The following is a 22,562-nucleotide window of genomic DNA, read 5'->3' on the forward strand; positions in this document are numbered from 1 at the left end:
ATTGAACAGCCATCTTTGTAGAATGTTGGAGTTTACATAAAAATGGAGCATCCCAGGGGATTGAAGATATACATGAACACAAAAATATTCAGCCAATAAAGTCACACAGTAAAAATCATTTCTTGTGTATGAATGTCATGGATAGAAATAAATAACACAATGGATCACAACAGGAGAAAGTCATAGATGTATTAATAAACACTGGGACCCAACACAAGGTTTGAGTTTTGAGCCAAAGTCGCTTTATCATTAGTTCTGCCTAATGGCCACTGGATTTAACTGATTCCTCATTGAAACCCGTAGTGGTGGTAACAGTGACCCCATGCCTCCCAACATTTAAAAATATCTGCTAGATGAATATTTCAGTAAAATTTGGATGCAATGTGAACAATTAGGCACAATGAGAGAAGTATTAAGGGAAGGGTGTGACATTAAACATCAAGGATGGATACAAATACACTAAGGTATTTAAGGAACACATGCTATGGGAGAAATAAATCATAGAAATACAAGTTGGGAAATTAGTAAAAGAGCATTTGGGTAATATAAAATGGGAGTAGGGTGGAAAATCCAATGAGGAATGGAACATAAGGATTCTTAATCACTACAATCTTCTCATGGAAAACACAGAGGCAAAACTCTTGGAACTGAACGTCCACAATGAACAAAGTCACATGGGTTTTTTTTATTAATGATGCGTTCTGAAGAGCTGCAGATTATTAAAGAAGGAAAATGCATTGATGTAAGGGTGAAACTGGGAAGAAAATAAACTAGAGGGATTGAATACACGAAGGGTAAGGTAGGTAAACACACTAAGTTGAAGAGGGTGGAAGATGGTCTTTATGGAATTAAGACAAGGGTAGAGTAAAAATGAAATAAATAGACAGTATTTCTGCCCAAGAAGGAAGGGTGTTAAAGGGTGGGGGGAAAACATATACTTAGACATAGAAACACATACTGGAGACATGGGGAAATGAAGGTAAAACAGAACACAAAGGAACAAAATACACGCAACTGGTTTAAACGACACTGCATAATGGCCATCTTTTGGGTGGCAACAACCTCTCCAGGAACCTAGCTAGCCTTCCTGATTTTGAATATGGGCTAATAAGCTAGAAACCAGTAATCTTTTACTTGTCAAAAATGCTTCATGGTCATTTATATATTAAAATTACGTTTCAAAAACATTAAAAAGACAGCTTGGACATTCATTGGGCATTTGGAGGGGAAGTCAGGAGAAATGGATTCATAAATTTGAAACCATCAATAATGACAAAAACGTACACAACCAACATGCAACCTTACACCTGAACTCCATGAAAAGAAACCAAGAAGCCATTCCTTTTCATTCTTACAGTCTACCCTGGAAGGCAGCACACTGGGCTACCAAAATTGTAGCCTTTGTGTAAAAGTCATTCAATGGGTTTCCAAATTAAAGGCTTCTGCATGCTGAACAGTGAAGTTGGTTTATGACCTATATTTTGGGGTGATAGCAAGATAGCCAAACTAGCAGATGTTTTGGTTCTAAGACATGCAGGAACATAGGATGATGAGTAAGTTGAAGGAAAGTTAGTAGAACCAAATCCACTTAACCATATCCTATTTTATAGATTTTATTCAAGCTTCAGACACTAATTAATTCCTATCTTACATTTCTAGGTATTGTTCTCTCGGATCTCATAGCAGAATACTTTGTTTCACCAACACTTTTCAGAGTCATCAGACTGGCGAGAATCGGTAGAGTTCTTCGTCTCATTAGAGGAGCAAAGGGAATTCGCACACTACTTTTTGCCCTAATGATGTCTCTCCCCGCTCTATTTAATATTGGGCTTCTGCTTTTCTTAGTTATGTTCATCTATTCAATCTTTGGAATGTCCAATTTTGCCTACGTAAAGAAAGAATCCGGAGTAGATGACATATTTAATTTTGAAACCTTTGGAAACAGCATAATATGCTTGTTCCAAATCACCACATCTGCTGGTTGGGATGGTCTTCTAAATCCAATCCTAAATAGTGGCCCTCCAGATTGTGACCCTCATATGGAGAACCCTGGAACAACTGTTACTGGTGATTGTGGTAACCCGGCTATAGGTATAGTTTTCTTCTGCAGCTACATCATCATTTCATTTTTAATAGTTGTCAATATGTACATTGCCATTATCCTGGAGAACTTTAATGTTGCCACTGAAGAGAGTGGCGAGCCATTATGTGAGGATGACTTTGAGATGTTTTATGAAACTTGGGAGAAGTTTGATCTGGATGCCACGCAGTTTGTTGATTACAGTCGGATGTCAGACTTTGTAGACACTTTGGAAGACCCTCTACGAATTCCAAAGCCTAACAAAATAAAACTAATTACTATGGATCTTCCGATGGTAATTGGAGATAAGATTCACTGCTTGGACATTCTATTTGCACTCACTAAAGAGGTGTTGGGGGACTCAGGAGAAATGGATGCATTAAAAGAATCAATGGAAGAAAAGTTTATGGCTGCAAATCCATCAAAAGTGTCTCGTGAACCAATCACCACCACTCTGAAAAGGAAGCAGGAAGAAGTCTGTGCCATCAAAATCCAGAGGGCTTTTAGGAGATATCTACTGAAGCGTTCGGGGAAACACGCTTCCCGACAGAGTAACGATGAAGAGACACCAGCTGAGGGATCTCCTGAAAAAGAAGGGTTGATGGCAGATAGAATTCATGCAGCATATGACAAATATGAAGAGGAAGGACGAGATGGTGGAGCTCACCGCCCAAGAGCAACAAACAGGAGTTCATGCAGCAGTATAGATCATGATGTAAGGGAGACCGATGTGTAGACCTTCATAAGCATATGGTGAAATTTGACTTTGGTGTCAGAATAAGCTGGTTTGAGGCAATTCTTAAGTGTATAATGTAATATAACATACACATATATGGAATCTCTGCTCAGTTTATTAAGAGAGAAGAGGGATGTGGTTTAAAACACCGAGACATGCAGTTGAATCTGATAGCCCACCAGTCCGTCACTTTCTAGATGATAAATACCAGAATAAAAGATCTAAATTTTGTATTAATACAAATACGAAAACTTCAGTGCTCAATTCTGAGCCTAAAAGAAGTAAAGGAGACATCTAGGCCACATGAGCCTTATAACCAAATTCAGCCTTGACTATGCCTCTCCAATCTTGGACCCCATATTGTATTCTATTGACTTATTTCTAGAACTAAATGACGTTCATCGTGTAAGATCACAGCAAAGTAGCAAAACAGGTATTTTTTAAATATGTAAAAGCCCAGGTGATTATTTTCTGTTTCTTAATTGTTTTCCTACAATTGTAAAAGCGTTAAAGTACAGTGAAGATGTTTTCTGACTATTTTTCAAAAGATTTTTTCTTGTATTTTCCTCATTAAAAAGTAAAATGTGGAAATGCACAACTACAAACCGTACCCCTTTGGGTCTGCGATCATCGAATAAGGAGAATCACTGCACAGTTTATTGTGGCTGATAATCTTCATGTTTAAATGCAGCTCTAATTGCAGTTTACTCCTACACACATATGGGTCTGTTTACATTTAAAACCACATATTAATATATCAGAATTGCAAGTTCCTCAGAGACACAACACTAAAAAAAAACAGGAGAAAAATTAAAGTTAAACTCAAAACTGCAAAACACTGCACCGCTGAGCCTATTTCTTTCTTTTTCTTCCCTTGCAGTAAATTAGCTCTCAAGTTGGCCTCAGGCTATGAATATAATGTGAGTGTTTGGAGCATGATTTACACAATGTGTATTTGGCTGAAAAAAATGCAATAAAGAGATGATTTTGTAATTTTTATAAGATTTAAGTTCTTTATACGCTTATACGCTGCTCTCTGCACATGCATTGTTTCTTGTTGCGTTGGACTGTAGGTGTACAGATGCAGCCACTTTGGTTTGCCTGTTTGACACAGAATAACTAAACACAGATATCCCACTTATCCCATTTAACACAGAAAATTGTGTCACAGCATCCCATCTAATTAAACCATTCCCCATTGTGAACAATGGTGCTTTGGTATGCTAATGAAAAGGTTAAATGCATTAAATGAGTTAAGATAACTTTAGATAACACAGTTTCTTTGATTAACCCTGAGTCATGACGCATTTAACTCACAAATCCAAGTGGCTTCATCTGTAGGTTCTACAGAGGAAACAAGCTCAGGGCTCTAATCCTTTAAATGGGTATGATGAGTCATATAAATGCGACAAACATCTGAATGACATAGACAGGTTTGCTGAGAAGAGTACTAGATGGTTAAAAATAATGGAGCACATGGAGACCACATGGAGTCACATCAAGCCTGTTGAGGAAGGCTAAAATTCAATTAATCCACACTTTCAGACCCTTCCACAATGAGTTGCTGGTTGACCACCAGTTGGGTGGGTTCAGGTTGAAATTTGGCCAACCATTGAGGGTTAGGATTGGGTATAGTCCGGTCCGGATTGGGATTCATAATATACACTGGCATTCCAAGTACACAGAGGCCCATGCCCCCACCAGCCCAATAAATAGTGTCTATGGCAACTTACAGCAGCCCCTCTGGCATTTGCCAGAACCCACCAGAACTAGGGTAGGCAGAGCAGGCACATGCCTAGGGCACAAAGCTTGGGGGGCGCCAGGCATGTACTTTTCACTGCTGCCTATCCCAGTCCAGTCTGCATAGCCACGTTCTTCTGCAGTCCTGCGCCTGTTTGAGCGTGTGCGAATGCACGCACAGCCGGTCCCCGTGCATGCACGCGCGCCCCGTACACGCGCGGTCGAGGGGGCGCCATGGCTGGCTGGGTTGCCTTGGGCTCCCAGCCAGACTGGCCTGGCCCTGGACCCCACAGATTGCCAGTCCGGGCCTGGGTGTGGGTCAGACTGGAAAGGTACATTCCTCCACTGCTCCCAACAATTGCCTGTTTTGGAACCAGGAACCAGAGATTGGGTCGCTCATGTTCAAAAACAAGCAGTCCCCCACCAGCCTAATAAATAGTGACTGTCTATGGCAACTTACAGCAGCCCCTCTGGCATTTGCCAGAACCCACAGATTGCCAGTCCGGGCCTGGGTGTGGGTCAGACTGGAAAGGTATACTCCTCAACTGCTCCCAACAATTCCCTGTCTTGGAACCAGAGATTGGGTCTCTCACGTTCAAAAACAACATCAGAAACAACTGCATTTCCAAACTGGAGGGAACACACACACACTCCTTGGTATTGAATAAATTCATCTAAGAACTGCACTTGGTGGTAGACTGAGATGATGAATAGACTGACACACGAGCCAGTTCAGTTGGAAAAGTCTTAATCTCATTGTACAAGGCCTTGTGATATTAATGGTTTGTAGGACAGAATGGGAATGGGCATTAAAGAAGCAGAAATAATCAAACTGCATTATGGCAGCCAATATATTGGTTTCAATTTCAACTAGAAAGGTCAATATACCTATAAGTAAACATCAAGTTCAGTTATTTATAATGATCTGGCTTACCAATAACCAGTAACGTAACTAGAGGGGGCAGGCCTGCATTTAAGCGGCCTACACCCCTGGTAGTTCCGCCACTGCCAATAACTGTATGGTTCAAAAGAATCTTACACTCCATGGCTCCCCAAACCATTTGATTTAAAGGTTCACCTCTGAACTAACTTTTAGTTTGGTATAGAATGACCAATCTCAGGCAACTTTTCAATTAGTCTTCATTATTTATTTGTATAGTTTTTGAATTATTTGCTGTCTTCTGCTGATCCTTGCCAGCTCTAAAAACAAATGCTCTGTAAAGCTACAAATATATTCTTATTACTATTTTTTATTACTCATCTTTCAATGCAGCCCATCAATGCAGCCCATCTCCTATTTCAGTTTTTATTAAAATCACCGCATATTTGCTAAGGCAATTTGCACCCTAGCAACCTGATTGCCAAAATTAACAAACTGGAGAGCTGCTCAATAAAAAGCTCAATAATTCAAAAACCACAAATTATAAAATATGAAGGCCAACTGCAAATTGTCTCAGAATATCACTTTCTACATCACACTAAAAGTTAACTCAAAGATGAACAACCCCTTTACGTTACCCCCCACTTTTTTTATAGATAGTAGAGTCTGTTATAAAGCACTGATGTGAATGAGGCCTTACAGCTTGCTATTGAGTATTTTTTTTTATTTGTCTGCTTTGAGACTGGCTTATATGCTTCAGGCTGGCTTGCTCTTCAAGAAGTCGCTTGTGTTGTGTTTGCTTACCCATAAGAATGGCAATCTAATGCAGCCATCTTGTGCATGTCTCAACAGGACTCATCAATCAAATCTTGTCTTCTTCTTGTTGGGGCTGAAAGAGGGAGCAAAGTGACCAGGTGTTCCTGCAGATTCATCTCTTTCTTGGAGCAACAATGAAGTACAAGGCAATAATACCTTCAACCCCACCCCCAATGTTCTATGCTCTATTTTAGTCAGGGGTTTGTATAGTACGGGCTCAAGTGTTTGTTGGAAAAATGTGGACAATACTAATTGTTTCCCAAAGGTCAACCTTGGTCCTTCAAAACTGATTCATGTTTGAGAACTCCATAGCTTTCATGTTATCGAGCCATTTTCATAGAGTCAAGTCTACGTAATACGTTGGACTGTATTACTCAAGAATAGTGGTCTTTTGTTTCATTTATCAACCTTTATCAACAAGCACCTCATTCTAGAGTTGGGATTCCCAATGATCAACCTTGTGCCTTCAAAATGAATTCATGCTTGAGAACTCCATAGCTTCCATGTTATTGAGCCATTTTAATAGAGCCAAGTCCACTTCATGGTGGGTGAATTTAGGAAATATATATACAGTATAGTCAATGCAAGAGTTGCAAGAGTTGCAAGAGTTGGACTGTATTACTCAAAAGCAGTGGTCTTTAGTTTCATTTATCAACCTTTATCAACAAGCACCTCATTCTAGAGTTGGGATTCCCAATGGTCAACCTTGGGCCTTCAAAACTGATTCATATTTGATAACTCCATAGCTTCCATGCTATCATGTCATTTAATAGAGCCAAGTTCACTTCTCGGCAGGGTGAATTCAGGAAATCTAGATACAGTATATTCAATGCAACAGTTGAACTGTATTACTCAAGAGCAGTGGTCTTTAGTTTCATTTATCAACCTTTATTGATAACAGAACCCCAGAGCTAATATAAGAAACAAATGTGATAATTCCCAGTTTTTGGGTGAATATGACTTATTACGTTATTTGGAAATGTTTACAGTGCATCTGCAAGTGTCACCACAACTAAGGGGCACATTTACTAAGGGTCGAAGTGAATTTAAAGTGAATTTTCAAATTCAAAAACGTCGCATTTCAAAGTAATTTTTGGGTACTTCGACCATCGAATAGGCCAAATTCGACTTCGACTTCAATTCGAATTGGAAGATCTTCGAATATTCGACCATTCGAAAATCAAAGTACTGTCTGTTTAAAATATTTTGACTTCGACACTTTGCCACCTTGAACCTGTCGAATTGCTATGTTAGCCTATGGGGACCTCCTAGAACCTATAGCCAACATTTGGCTTAGTTTTTAGAAGTCAAATTTTTTTTTTGAAAATCGATCGATTTTAATTCGATCGAAAATTGCTAAATTTAATTTAAAAAAAAAACTGACTATCAATTTCAAAGTTTTAGCACTTCCAAATTCGACCCTTAGTAAATGTGCCCGTAAGTGTCATAAAGCTATCAATATCACATTGAGCCCAGTTCCACAAACGTTTGTTCATTAATAAAAATTGGCACTTATTTAGGTTGTCCCATTGCCAAAAAAATAAAATTTTATTCATTGGAAATATTTTGTAAAACCCACAAATCTTTTTATCCCGCAATCAGCCTATCAAGGGATTCTGGGAATTCTGGAGAACACCCCAAATCTCATTGTATGTTGTCCCTTTCATACAAACGAAATGCAAACTTTTTACAGAATTGGATTCACCTCTATTCTGAGAGCCATTTACCTTTATACTGTATGTATTGACGAGCGAATTTTGAATAATATGTGCGTCGGTTGGACGCTACGAGCAAATTACTTGCAAAAATAACAACGCTATGCCGGCCTTGATTCTCAACTACGTAATAAAATAATGTGTCACGGTAAGATGTCAAAATAATGCTCAGCTTGGACATAAACGGCAAATAATATATTTATTCTACAAGTATGGGATCCTTTATCTGGAAATTACTTTATGGCCATGTTGCATAGAGTTTTAAGAAAATAATTTGATTTCTTTTTACATTATCTTGTACTTGATGGTATCTAAGCTGCATGAATCCATATTCATGGCCAAACAATCCTATTGGGTTTCAAAGTAGACTTAAGCCATGAAAATCCAAATTAAAGATGGATCCCCTTATCTGGAAAACTCTGGATAATAGATCCTGTCCCTGTAGTAGAATACATATATTGATTGCAGTATATGCTCAGAAAGTGTATCATTAAGGTCTGTGTGTGTTACACATGACTTTATATAAACTGACCGGCAATAGGTGTCTGTTTGTGATGCAGTGTGGCAATGCAGGCTTTTTCAACACTATATTTTGTAGTACGAGTAGGATCCTGCGAGGAATTGGCGGTTCTTTTTGGAATCTGACGGAGGAATTGTAAGCGTCGTTAGGCATTTGGATGCTGATAGCAAAACGTTTAACCTATGTTGTTTACAGACGAATGTATTTTAAAAAGATAATTCCAGTGCCGAGAGCGGTTTTATTTCACACCAAGTGCTTGTATATATTATTTTTCTTTGTTTAGTACTGGAATTAATGAATAAAGTGCATTTCAATTAGAGACGTTATTCTTGGATATTTCAGAAGGTGTATGCAATAAATAAGGGGAAGTCAATTTGTCTTTGTCTTGTATTTTAAATCTTTATAGTCTATTGATTGGGGCAGATTTACTAAAGGGCGAAGTGGCCGTTGCCGAAAATCCACCAGAAATCCCATCCGCAGGGACATCCCCAACTTACTAACAGGCGTAGAGGACTTTTCACGCAGGCGAACAATCTTTACTCCACAAAATTGCGAATTTTACAAAACGTTTCCTTTGCCACCTTAGACCTGGAGAACTCCTCAATCTTATGTCAGTGACATCATATCCTGTATGCCGGAAAGTCAAAAAAATAATCAGAATATACAGACTGCACTGGCTCCTGTGTTGTCATGTAATCTAATGTGGATTTTATAGTTTTTGTATTGTTTAATACAAACTTTCTCCAACTCTGCAGAACCAGTGGCTGCAGCAAAATAATCCTCCAAATAGAATCCCAGTTTATCTGTTTAAATCTGGCTCCATGATCTTTGTCCCTGCAGCTGGAGTTGGAAACAGTAAAGGGGATGTAAAGGCAAAAATAAAATCCAATACAAATTTCTACACAGTCGCCAACTGCTCTACAGGGAAACAAACAAAGCTGCTTGAGTTCTGCATGGCTGGGAAGTAAGGCGGGGCTCCCCCTGCTGTACATAAGTATGATTGTTTCCCTGCAGAGCAGTTAGGGACCGTCTGACAATTCCTATCCACAGCAGTAAATGAAGGGAGAATTTCACTGCATACAGTCAGGTTTCTTATAAAAACAGTACACATTTTTTAATTAAAGTATATTGGAGATAGGTTTCTTTTTAATTGAAGAAAGGCTTTTACATGCCCTTTAAGTGGAATTTTAGCATTTCGCAAATTTAACATGGTTTTGCTAATTTTTTTATCAAAGGAAAACTGCACATTTTCTTTTTAGAAAGAATTGGTTATTTACCAGTAACATTGTTCTAACATTTTTAAATTCAAGTAGTGGATGTTTTTTTTTTTTTTGATTTTCGTTTCTTTTTCCTTTCTTTATTCAGTCTTTTTATGGTCGATGGACTTCTTTCTTTAAGATTCTCCTCAAGCCCAATAGGCACCAATATTTAAATCGTCTATTCAGTAACACCAAGTTAGCTTTCAATAATCTATTGTAGTTACCATATTTTTGGTTTTTGTGGGTAACTTCTCCAGGGCAGTATTTGCTTTTGTTTATACTTAAACCCTTGATCTTTTTTCAATTCATATGTATTTTTTTTTTTTAATGTATAGGAAATATATACAACCTATTTGATTTCAAGGTTTTTAGACTGGTTGGAAAAGTAGAATGTGTCAATTAAATGTAAATATTCAGTAGGGTTACTGTATGTACTGGCTATAAATGATGGAAATCTCTCTTCTTATATTCATACGTACATATGCAGGGATCGGTAACAGGTCCTATAGGTCATTGAACAACAGCAGGTAAGTGTAATTGTGTCCTTTCAGATCTGTTCAATATTCACAGGTGACTTAAATTTCATTTGTCCTTGGTCACCACAACACGACACTAATATCCGTATCACTTCCCGTTTCCCAGTGTGACTTCGGTCAAATTGTTCAATAAACATCATTTAGATGCACGGCTGGTTCTCTGTGAGGGGAAACAAACAGATGTCTCGATTGGGCAACGATTGAATGCAGATATTGAGCTGTTTGCATGTTCCTCTCATTTTCGTGTGTTGTATTTTGGTGGTGGCATATTCTGTTGAGTAGAGTTATGCTCCCATGTAGGCTAGATGTTGGTGAATGGTATCCTGTGGATCTATAGAAAAGTCTTCTTCTTCTGCAAAGGGGAAACAAACAGATGTCTCGATTGGGCAATGATTGATTGAGCTGTTTGCATGTTCCTCTCATTTAGAAGAAAGAAGAAGAAGAAGACTTTTCTATAGATCCACAGGATACCGTTCACCAACATCTAGTCTACATGAGAGCATAACTCTACTCAACAGAATACTCATCAGTGATGCCAAACCACCAGCTAACTTTATCTTCTTCTAAGGTTTTGTGGTGGTAATGGCCCTCACTACTGTATGGAATTAAAACCTGCTATTGCACATTGAGGCTGTTAAGCTTCTTGTCTAAAATCTAGGATCTTGCACAGCCTTCGAAAAAGCAAATGAGGTCACAGAAGTGTTAATGAAATAAGGGTGTGACATAGAAGAAAGGGAGGAGTTGGTGACTTTGCCAGCAGAGTACACAAAGTGGTTGATCCTGAAAGGTATTGATGAGTATTGAGTATGAGTTCAGCACCAACCATGTCCTTAAAACAAAGGGAAAAAGGGCAGATCTACTAATGTTTTGAACCAGGATTCCTAGCAATTTAAACTAAAATGTATCCTTTAGAGTCCAATCCCCCTACAAGTAGGCTCGTACATTTTTAATCAAACAGTGGTAGTCCCTATATATCTATAATGCCACCAATTGCTGTATTGGGTCCTAACCTAATTGATCCTAACCTTTAACAGGTTCAGTTAAGCAGTCAAACACTTCACAGCCTCAGTCAGTCAATCTAGTCTCCCATATGAGGAGATGAGGTTTAACCTCCACTAGGCCTCCCACTAGAGAAACAGCACCTGAGATTGAATAGATGTCTACACTTTACTTTAAAGGAAGAGTGGCAGAAGTTCATGAGATGTGGTATGACTCCAACTGTGGAGAAAGCAGGATGAGATGAAGAAGAAACCAGGTCAAGGGACATGTCATGGTCAAGGATGGCATCAAGAATTATATTGAGTAAACTGGTTGAAAAAAAGGAATCTGAGAGTTGAGGAAGGATTAGCAATGTAGAGGTCTATCAGGAATAGCAGGTTTGGAATCTTAACCATCAGGCACAGAACACTTTTTATCATCAATTTTAAGGCACTGTGCAGGTACCAACATTCCATGACCTGCAAATATGTGTGCATTCATCAAAGTGTGACCACAATACACAACAAAAAGTATGCATTTGTGTCTTGGCGACAAAGGTGAGCCAAGGCAAATTCGGCAACAATTGGCATGCAGGCACTTTACTCGTCTGCATTAACAGTCCTTAATTCAGGAACCAAGATGAAGCACAATCTGTCCTTCTGTTCAACTCTGCTCATGGCTCAAAATGCTCCCCAAACGTCATGCCTTTCCCCCACAATGATTTCTTCTCCATATCCCAGCAATTTAAGTCAAGAGGTCTGCTTGAAAATGGAGATACCTCAAGAAAGATGTGGGAATTCAAAAGAAATACACTTATTCTAGGGGATTAAAGATTAATGGGGTTAGGTAATTAAACACACTACATTTGCACAGGTCCAGTAACCCACAGAAACCAATCAGCACATAGCATTTACCGATCAACTTTTTAAAAGCAAACATCTTATTGGTTGCTATGGGTTACTGCATCTAGGTAGATTTTCTGCTTTTAATTACAAATGAGGGTGAGATTTTGTGCTGCCCTTTGTTTCTGTCTACAAAATATCATTTTGGTGAATAGCTTGAAAAGTGTGGTTATAATAGGCAAATCGTCTCCATTATTACAGGGACCTGGGGTTTCCCGGATAATGGATCTTTCAGGAATTTGTATCTTTGTACCTTAAGACTACTCAAAAATAATGTAAACTTTAAATAAACCCAATAGGCTGGTTTTGCTTCCAATAAGGATTAATTTTATCTTAGTTGGGATCAAGTACAAGCTGCTGTTTTATTATTACAAATGAAATATAAATCATTTTTTAAAATTTGGATTATTTCATTATAATGGAGTCTACGGGAGACAGCCATTCCCTAATTCGGAGCTTTCTGGATAACGGGTTTCCGTTTAATGGATAGTAAAAGCAAAAATTGCAGCCCATTAATAACTCTATATTTACAGCACCCTGACCTAAAAGGGTTGATACATGCCAAACAAACACCTCCATAGTTGACTGGCCAAGTTGGGGATGTTCATGCTGGAGAAGAGGAGCTTAAGGGGTGATATGATAACTATGTATAAATATATAAGGGGATCATATAATAATCTCTCTAATGATTTATTTACCAGTAGGTCTTTCCAGCTGACACAAGGTCACCCATTCCAATTAGAAGAAAAGAGGTTCTGGCTAAATTTTGGGAAGGGTTTGTTACAGTGAGAGCTGTGAAGATGTGGTATTGTCTCCCTGAATCAGTGGTACAGGCTGATACATTAGATAGGTATAAGAAGGGGTTGGATGGTGTTTAGCAAGTGAGGGAAAACAGGGTTATGGGAGATAGCTCATAGTACAAGTTGACTGGTCCCATTGGAGTCAGGAAGGATTTTTTTCTCCCAAATTGGCAAAGTGGAGAGGCTTCAAAGAGGGTTTTTTTTTTTTTGCCTTCCTTTGGATCAACTAGCAGTTAGGCAGGTATATATAGATAGATTATATAGATTTAAAAGGTTGAACTTGATGGAAGTGTGTCTTTTTTCAACTTACTATGTTACTTACTATGACGGCAATGTCATTGTTTCATAATGCTGGGAATGGCTGCAATTTTCACAATGGATTTGTAATGTGATATCAGTCTTTATAAATCCAATATATTAAATGTGTATAAATTCGCTTGAAAAACATGAGGCTTTTCATGCACAGAAACCTTATTGAAGTCTTCCAGTAGCTTGGAGGAAGTTCCTTCCCTGGGTTATTTGCATGAACAGGCCGGGCCTTTCCGGGTCAGCTGATCAAGGCTTATTCCCATGAGACCTTGCACCATCGCACCCCACATGATAAGTTCAAGAAGACGACACAAATACACTTCATGCGCCAGGATGAAAACATCTCCGATCTTGATCTATCTGCTGTTTGGAATATGTGCCCTTGTGATAGGTGAGCAGCCTTTTATTATTTTCTTTGTATTTGGCTCATTAATATCTCCAAGGACTTTTCATAGACTGTAACAAACTTTTTGCATGGCTGCCAACTCTTTGCACTTGCTCCATCTTCTGCTTCTTTAAGACAAGTGAAATAGAATCTAAAGGCAAGTGCGTTGAATGGAATCTTATATCTAAGCCATAAAGATGCAAAAACCCTCCTTTCATTGCCATAATTCAAAATGGAGACGCATTTAGAGAATAGAGAGGATCTTGGAGCTGATTGACTAGGATAAGTTTTAAATTGCACCAGTGCAATTGTCAATAGCAACCAATAAGATATTTGGTTCCAGTAGACTTATCAGTACAAATTGCTGATTGATTGCTATGGGCAACCATACTTTACACTTTACACGTTGCTCTTTACCACCTATTTTTGAATGAATTGTAGCTATTATTTCTTTTATACTGATGGAAACGCTGCCTCTTTATTGTTCTGAAACACAAGTATGATTCACAAAACCCTGTTTACATGCTCACATGCAAAATAGAGATGCCTACAGAAAGTAATGTTGAAAAAACCCTTCCTGCCCATCTGTGTGAAAGAGGAAGCTAGACATATGTTCTCTAGAAGTTTATGGAGAGCAGTCAGGCAGAACAAAATGATTCTCCATTGGTGGGTGATAAAATAATATAGAGATTTTGACACTGGAATACAAATGCCAACAAGAACCATTATGGTCAAGCAATTTGGCCAACCTCAGTCCTACTCCCTGACCATCGCTCTACATGGGAACCCTCACCAAGTCATTTTGAAAGCCCATCTGATCACAGCTGAGCCATAATCTAGCTTAATGATGTCCCCATCCATTTCTATGGTTAGCCAGAAAGTAACAAAGGTCACCCCTCCTTCCTGCTGCTCTTGAGATTAGTTATCAGTTGTCCATGAGCCAGACCACTCATGATCCGTTCTTAAGGCCTGCAGACCAAATGTATTACAAAAGAAATGACCTGAGTGGGAGCACATTGTTGGCAAATGTTATAAAATAAATAAATATATTAGATTAGAAAGACACATGAAAGAGCACCATGGATCAAATACACAAAATGCCCCCCACGCAAACAGTCTTTGGGGACTTTTCTGAAAACTATTCTGGATCACTTCTTGATAAGTGAAGCTTAACATAGATAGCAGGGCAGATATTGAGTCCGGGGCAGCAAGAGGATTCAAAGGATTGTGTGGAGGGGTTGTGTGTAGAGTGTGACCTATTGCAACTCAACTTGGTCAACTTGCTGGCTTCTACTTTTGGCACAGGCCTCCTTTCTGAGCCTGACATGTCCATATAATAACCATATTGATCCCCCCCAAACCACAAAAAATACTCAACTCTCAGCGTACTTTCTACTAAAGCCCTTTTCTTCAATTCTGAGCTCTTTGCGTTGTTAAGTAGAATGTTCCAGTAGAACAAAGGACAGAAAAGAACTATTAGCTTGAAATCTCACAAAGTTGATTTCAGCTAGGCCGCCTACATCCACTTTATTACTGGGGGTGCAATAGTACCCCTATTGTTTAACATCATTATATTCGGAGTAGGGATGCACCGAATCCAGGATTCGGTTCAGGATTCAGCCAGGATTCGGCCTTTTTCAACAGGATTCGGCTTTTTTTTACAAAACAAGGAAGTAAAAAATGTTTTTCCCTTCCCATCCCTAATTAGCATATGCAAATTAGGGTTCGGATTCAGTTAGGTTGAATGTTTCGAGAAGGATTCGGGGGTTCGGCCGAATCCAAAATAGTGGATTCGGTGCATCCCTAATTCGGAGTTCCATAACCGTTTAAAGGCACAAGCCTGAAGTACTTTATACAGGTCATAGAACTCCAAGGTGGATTCTAATATCCTCAAACCAAAGATAAACCTTGGAGTTCCATGTCCCGTAGTAAAAGCATTCGGCCTTCAGGCCACATACCTTTATATGCTGTGACTTATATTATCCTTTTATGCTACAGTAGGTACTTTATTCTGTATTTATTTAGCTGGGCATTAATGGCTCTTGTGAGCAGTGATGGGTGAATTTGTCCAGTTTCACTTAGCCGAAAAATTCCCAAATTTCCAGCAAATTTTGACACCGCCGTTAAAAGTCAATGGGTGTCCGAATAATGTTGACACGCTACGGTTTTGACGCTAATGACTATTCCGACGCACGTCCATAATTTTTATTTTCATGGCAGTTTCACGATGTGGAAATCCATCACAAATTCGCACCTGTCGAACCAAGCAGGTGGGTTTTTGTCTGCCACAAACCCGACAGTTATAAAAAAGAATCAGCCATTGAAATAAACAGTACGACACAATCAGATGGGGAAGATTAACCACTTGAATACAGTCACATAAGTCTAAATCCAGACCACAGGTCAATGGTTATAATTTTTTTTCAATTTAGGCCGGTTGGTTAGTCCAGGCACCACCTAGATTACTACAGGTATGGGACCTGTTATCCAGAATGCTTGGAACCTGGGGGTTACCGAATAACTAATCTTTTTGTAATTTGGATCTTCATACCTTAAGTCTACTAGAAAATCATGTAAACATGAAATAAACCCAATAGGTTGGTTTTGCTTCCAATAAGGATTAATTATATCTTAGTTGGGATCAAGTACAGTACAGGTATTGGACCTGTTATCCAGAATGCTCTGGACCAGGCATTTTCTGGATAACTGATCTTTCCGTAATTTGGATCTTCATACCTTAAGGCTACTAGAAAATCATGTAAATATTAAATAAACCCAATAGGCTGGTTTTGCTTCCAATAAGGATTAATTATATCTTAGTTGGGATCAAGTACAAGCGACTGAAGCGTCAGAAAAAGGAAATCAATTTTAAATTATTTAATTATTTAATTATAATGGAGTCTATGGGAAACATAGCTCAGAATGCCATTACAGAAAACAGATCTCATACAAGCATACATATATATGAAAATGTTGCTATTACCAGCATTTTAGCCATAGTTCCAAAAATATCTAGGGCTGCACATCAGTTTTCACCCAAAATCTCACCCTAACTGACTCTCACACTGTGTTTGCAGGAGTATCTTAAAAAAACAAATAAAACTGCATTTTCTTTAATGCTCTTCATTAATTACATCATTATAGACAGATAGTTGGGGATGGGGGTCATCAAAGATCAAAGAACAAGAGGCCACCCAATGGAACGTTACTTTGAAACAGCATTGGAGGTTGGAGGTCAGTGAGGTTGTGGGAGGCTCTGCAGGGGGATTTTGGGATTGGTGATTTTGTTAATGTCTTTTAGAGGTTTATTGTTTCTGTATTTGGGAGAAAATTTGTTCTAAACATTTTGTAAGCGACCCAGTCTAAAGAATCAACTCTAAACAACCCACTCATGTGAAAGAAAAGTCACGTGGATTCTTCTATAACTATAACTGGTGATCAAGCTCTGTATAAGTAGAGGAATGGAATAAGTAAGGATTTCGCCTCTAAAATGAGCTAAAATACTGTGTGGCAGTACGAAATAAACCAACGTGGTCAAACCCTACTTGCCATTATAAAAAGAAACCAAAAAAGTAAATTTAAATAGGAAGTGGTGCCTCTCACTATAACAATTTAAATGTTATACTAAAAGGTATATTAAAAAATGACCAAGTCATTATAAGTCATTTAAATCTAATATTTGTGATTTTTTTTTATTCCAAGTGGGAACAGGGTCGGACTGGGCTATTGGGACACCGGAAAAAAACCTGGTGGGCCTCCAACGGATCTCCTTCCTGGCCTCCCCCAGCCCACATCCCTCTAGTCCGATGCTGAGTAGGAATCTTACTGGGAACACCATTAAGCTAAAAAGTATAACAGGGCCGATCCAGCATAATCTCCTACTGATAGACCCATGGAGAGACAGAGAGTGTATAAGGGGCCACACACATTATTGCTGTTTTTTTATTGTTTTGATTTCTGTGGCTCCTCTTCAGGTCCATCTGTTGACGTACCATGTTCCAGCCAATATGGGGCATCGGCAGATTACATTGATTGGGCTCAACTGATGGATATCAGTTGGGAATTGTAGGGAATTGCAAGTCCCAGTATTCTGAAGCAGAATTTGGGCGCTGAGGAAAGTTAGGAGCACAGTCCCTAAAGTTCAATCTCTTTAAATGAACCCCAAACTTGTACTGAGGACCATGGGCCATGAATTTGTTGGCACTGACCTAGATCTCATCTATTTCTTGAAATCTGAATACTGTGATCTATAAAATGATTATGATTTCTGATTTTCATCTTTGTGCAGATCTTGGATCCATTGTAGAAGGTTGCGAAGTTCACAAGACAGGTAATCATATGTCTTTTTCCATAGAAAATGTAAATATGGAAAGGATATTTTAATAATTTATTATCTAGAATGTTTGAGACCTTGGGTTTTATAAATCTGGGGGTTTTGTGTAATATAGAGCACCAGGGGTCCCCACATTCCAATGTAAACAGAGTTGGGGAGCAACACAAGCATAAAAAATGTTCCTGGGGGTTCCAAATAAGGGCTGTGATTGGCTATTGGTAGACCCTATGTGGACTGCCAGCCAACAGGAGGCTCTGTTTGTCAGAACACATGGTTTTTATGCATCTAAAACTTGCCTCCAAGCCAGGAATTAAAAAATAAGCCCCTGCTTTGAGGCCACTGGGAGCAACATCCAATTGGTCGGAGAGCAACATGTTGCTCCCGAGCCACTGGTTGGGGATAGGTATGCACCGAATCCAGGATTCGGTTCGGGATTCGGCCAAGATGCTGCCTTTTTCCGCAGGATTTGGATTGGCCCGAATCCTTGTGCCTGGCCGAACCAAATCTGAACCGTAATTTGCATATGCAAATTAGGGTCTGGAAGGGTAATCAAATGACTTTTTGTCACAAAACAAGGAAGTAAAATTTTTTTCTCTACTTCTTACTTTCCCACCCATAATTTGCATATGCAAATTAGCATTTGGTTCAGTATCCAAAATAGTGGATTCGGTGCATCCCTACTTGGGGATTGCTGCCTTAAGGCTACAGAAAATGTAAACATAAAAAACCTCGAAAGGATTGTTTTGCCAACAAAAATAAGAATGAATAGTTTCAATAAAACTCTACTAAGAATGGAATTCCCATATTTTGGAAATTGCTGAATAATGTTCTTTCTTGCCCGTGTCTATCTGGGAGACTCGTCAGTACTAAAGATGGCTGCCTACACTGGGAGCATCCTCCCAGCACATGATCGGTGCCCTTTGAGACCAGAATGTTTTAAGACAAGAATTGTGGGAGTATCAAAAACCTTGTACAATTTTTTGTGTGCAACGAGGTAACAGTTCATGTCAATTTCTGTGTGTAGGAGATGCATTTCCATGCCAGAACCTGCGTTTCATGGCCATAAGGAAGGGATGGACGGCAAATATTTACTGCAATGGAGTGAGAGAAAATTGCAGCAGCACCGAAAACTGCACTTTCTCGTGGTACATTGTAAATACAAATGGCTCTCGCATTAGTTATATCAGGCCAGAAACAGACCCACATGTGCAAATACGAAACAGCTATTGTATGTCCATCTTAACACTTAATAAAGTCCAGAAGAAGCATAGCGGGATTTACTTCTGTGAGTCTAATAAACGTCAAGCCCAGTGCGGGACTGAGATTATGGTGGTAGGTAAGTGTCAATAAAAAGAGTTGGTGAAACAATACAAATTATACAGTCATGTTCACATCTGTAAAGGTCAAATAATGGCTTCCAGGTCCAGTAACCAACAGCAAGCAACCACCAGTTGGATTTAAATGGTCTACTATGGTGGCTATGGTGTTACTAGGCTGGTGGAAAAAAATTCTGTATTATAGGGAGTGACAAAATACTCAAGTAAAAGCCACAAAGAACATAGAACCTTGTCAAGCCTTTTTAATTGAAGACCCAACTGAAGGTCCATCCTTTGGCCAGGGCCCCACTTGGAGTTCCAGCCTTTGATCAGCACCACCCTTAGATCTTGAGATAGATAATTATGGTTGTTATCAGCTATTCAGAAGTATAAAGAATGTCTAATATTACAATAGCCATTGTGCCCAATTCCCGCCCTTGATAGTCTTCTGGCTCAACCCACTCATTGCCCCAAGTTTGGAACCCACTGCGTTCGATCAATGTCGCTCAAGTACCTGTATTTACATATAGCAAGTCCTGCAACAAGATAAGTGCCTTGAATTGCAAATTATTAGTGCCATGGACTATACAGTTCTGCAGGATGTATGACTTACACCACTGATATAGATATACAGTTCCATCCACCAGCGATAAATGACTGGAACTCCATCATTGACCTACAATCTACAGTCTTTAGTCAGTGCCACCCTTAGATCTTGAGATAGATAATTATGGGTGTTTCAGCAATTCAGAAGTATAAAGAATGTCTAACAGAACAAATAGCCATCGTCCCCAATTCCCACCCTAGCTAGTCTTATGGCTGAACCCACTCTGCCATTGCCGCAAGTTTGGAAACCACTGCATTCGATGAATGTCTCTCGTAGCTGTATCTACATAATGTAGGTCTTGCAACAAGATTAGTGCCATGAATTGCAAATGATTAGTGCCATGGACTGCACAGTTCTGCAGAATGTATGACCTACACTAATGATATACAGTTTCATCCACCAGCTATATCTCACTGGAACTCCATCATTGACCTACACTAGTGGTTGGACAGCTTATGGACTAGAGGTTGTATACATTCCAAGGAGCTAATGAGTTGGTGGCACTCCAAATTTAGCCTGTTGCTTCTGCAGGTTGCAGTCTTAGATGCATTTTTTATGTTGTTATAATTTTTCAGGTTGTACTGGGAAACCTGGAAGTGCATTTTCAAGAAACATAATGAAGGATGCACTAATATTGGTCGAGACGATCCTCATCTTGCTCTTTACAATATTACCGGCTATGCTGCTCATGGAAATGGTAAGTCTGGATTTGATACAAGAGTAGAAATATAGAATCAGTTCAAACAAAAGACTTGTGCTTATTCAAAAAGCTTGTGTGTTGGGAGGCCAAGTTGCACTCTAAAATAGGGTAGGTGATAAGTACAGAGCTTCCATACAACCTGTACTCACCGTTGCTCCCTAACTTGGACATCTGAATGATGCGTAGGGAAGGGGACACTTATTCTTGTGTTCAAGAACTGTAGTAAAAGTTTTCTCCAGATCAAGTAACCAATTCCTTGACACTTGCTACTAAATCACTAACCCGTAAATTTTACCTGTTGATTGGTTGCTATGGGTTACTAGAACCAAAGCAATCTCCACACTAGTTATGACATTGCCACTTTTTTTTGTCCCTCTAAATACGTGAGAGCTAACTGATTGTGTTTCTCTCCCAACATTAGAACAAGAAACGCAATGTGAAACTAGAAGAGCATATCTATGAGGTGAGTAAAAACGTAATGAATGATTTAGGTATATGTTATAGGGAGACAAAATATCCAAAATGGGAACTGAATTATCCAGAGGAATATGTAATAGAAGAAGTTCAGGACATTGTGCAGTTGCTTTCTATTTACAGCCATAACTTTTCCCAAGAAGGTGACTAGAGATGGGTTTTATTGGGGAAGGGTGCATCAGAGGTGTGGCTGGGCTTGACTTGGGTTGGATAGCCTTAAAGGAGAAACAAACCCTTTATTAAGGGTTTGTTTCTCCTTTAACTGAAAGGTATAGCCTTGGTTCCAGCTCTAGCACTAAATAGTGAAGCCAACAGGTCAACCAAAAACTCATACTGGTTGGAGTATAAGATATCGAGGCTTGGGGACACAATTGTCCATTGACCCCTTTCCATTTGGGGAAAGCAACTTATGGCAGTTCCATATCAGTTACTACCCCTACAGTAACAATCCTGGATACAAAATCTTTGTAGATTTAACTCCAAGACAACCTCATGCCTTATAATATATACAGTATTTATAGGGAGAAACTATGTGTTGTTCTGAATGGAATGGAAACCATAGGGATGGACCACTGGTCTACATTACACTTGTTTCTTTTTTTGCAGTGACTCCATCTCATTCAATAGACAATCTGTTGACCATAAGTTCCCTAGTGAACAAGACGTTCTAGAGTTTTATTCTGCACAAAAAATTATAGTGGCCAGTATCATAGCATATCTTCTTCATTCAATCAACCAATAAGATGAATACAATATAATGTCTGGTTTACTCTTTACACAGGGTCTTGACGCGTACCAAACAGACACATATGAAGACATTCATGCAGTACGAAATCTAAGTACAAAGCGGATGATAGCAGAACATCCATGTGTGGAGTAGACGGAGGACATTGCAATCTTCATCATACCATCAATCATAGATCTGTCATCGATGGGGTCTGCCCCTGACTGGTTTTTGGGGACGTATGGGGACATTCACCCTTCAGGTCTCTGACCAGAGACATCCTCATAGCTATTACTGATCTTGCTATTTAATAATTAAGCTAGATGTCAAATGTTACCCTTTCTAACCAAAACCATGGACCAATGGTCACAGCAAAATGAACTACGCCATGCATTGGTACCACATCCAAACATGAGGTTAGCGACTAAATCCTGACAGTGAAATCTGCACAGTGCAACATCTTTACAAAGAGACATGGAACAAGGAGAAAGCTCCAAAGCTCGTTGCAATTCCACTCTTGGAAAAGGCCACCCATAGTGACCAGGTCAACGTGCATGTTAGAGCCATATGCTAGTGGTACCCAATTGCTCAAGCTCGTTTAGAAGAACCAAACTTTTAGCTTATAGCATTTGTATGTCAAATCTTTATACATATTTGGAATGTAGACTGTCAAGTACATCTCCTAGTTACTCTTATGAACAGGTTCGGATCTACTGCAAATTATTGTCTCCTGCTCAGGAAGAAGATGTTGC

At 39.1% G+C, this 22,562-nt stretch overlaps 2 protein-coding genes across 6 annotated transcripts in view; both read left to right on the forward strand.

The window, feature by feature from the left end:
* LOC108702183 (sodium channel protein type 4 subunit alpha) overlaps nt 1–6,377 on the forward strand; it is a 67,388-nt gene extending 61,011 nt beyond the window's left edge. For 3 of the 5 annotated variants that reach the window (XM_041578554.1, XM_018237689.2, XM_041578552.1), the window contains one exon: nt 1,660–3,813. In XM_041578554.1, coding sequence (XP_041434488.1) covers nt 1,660–2,816 — 1,157 coding nt within the window. In that variant the 3' untranslated portion in view covers nt 2,817–3,813. Of the gene's footprint in view, nt 1–1,659; nt 3,814–6,288 lie in introns of those variants that run through there. The other 2 variants (XM_041578553.1, XR_005964625.1) reach the window with 2 other exon arrangements.
* A 7,128-nt stretch (nt 6,378–13,505) lies between these two features.
* Nucleotides 13,506–22,041, forward strand: LOC108702369 (B-cell antigen receptor complex-associated protein beta chain). Its single transcript, XM_018237840.2, has 6 exons — nt 13,506–13,662; nt 17,945–17,986; nt 19,014–19,325; nt 20,488–20,609; nt 21,034–21,075; nt 21,868–22,041. Exons 1-6 carry the CDS (start codon nt 13,533–13,535, stop codon nt 21,964–21,966), a joined length of 747 nt encoding a protein of 248 aa, XP_018093329.2. The 5' UTR covers nt 13,506–13,532; the 3' UTR covers nt 21,967–22,041.
* The last annotated feature ends 521 nt before the right edge of the window (nt 22,042–22,562 follow it).

Source organism: Xenopus laevis, chromosome 9_10S (assembly GCF_017654675.1).
Source record: "Xenopus laevis strain J_2021 chromosome 9_10S, Xenopus_laevis_v10.1, whole genome shotgun sequence".
NCBI lineage: Eukaryota > Metazoa > Chordata > Amphibia > Anura > Pipidae > Xenopus > Xenopus laevis.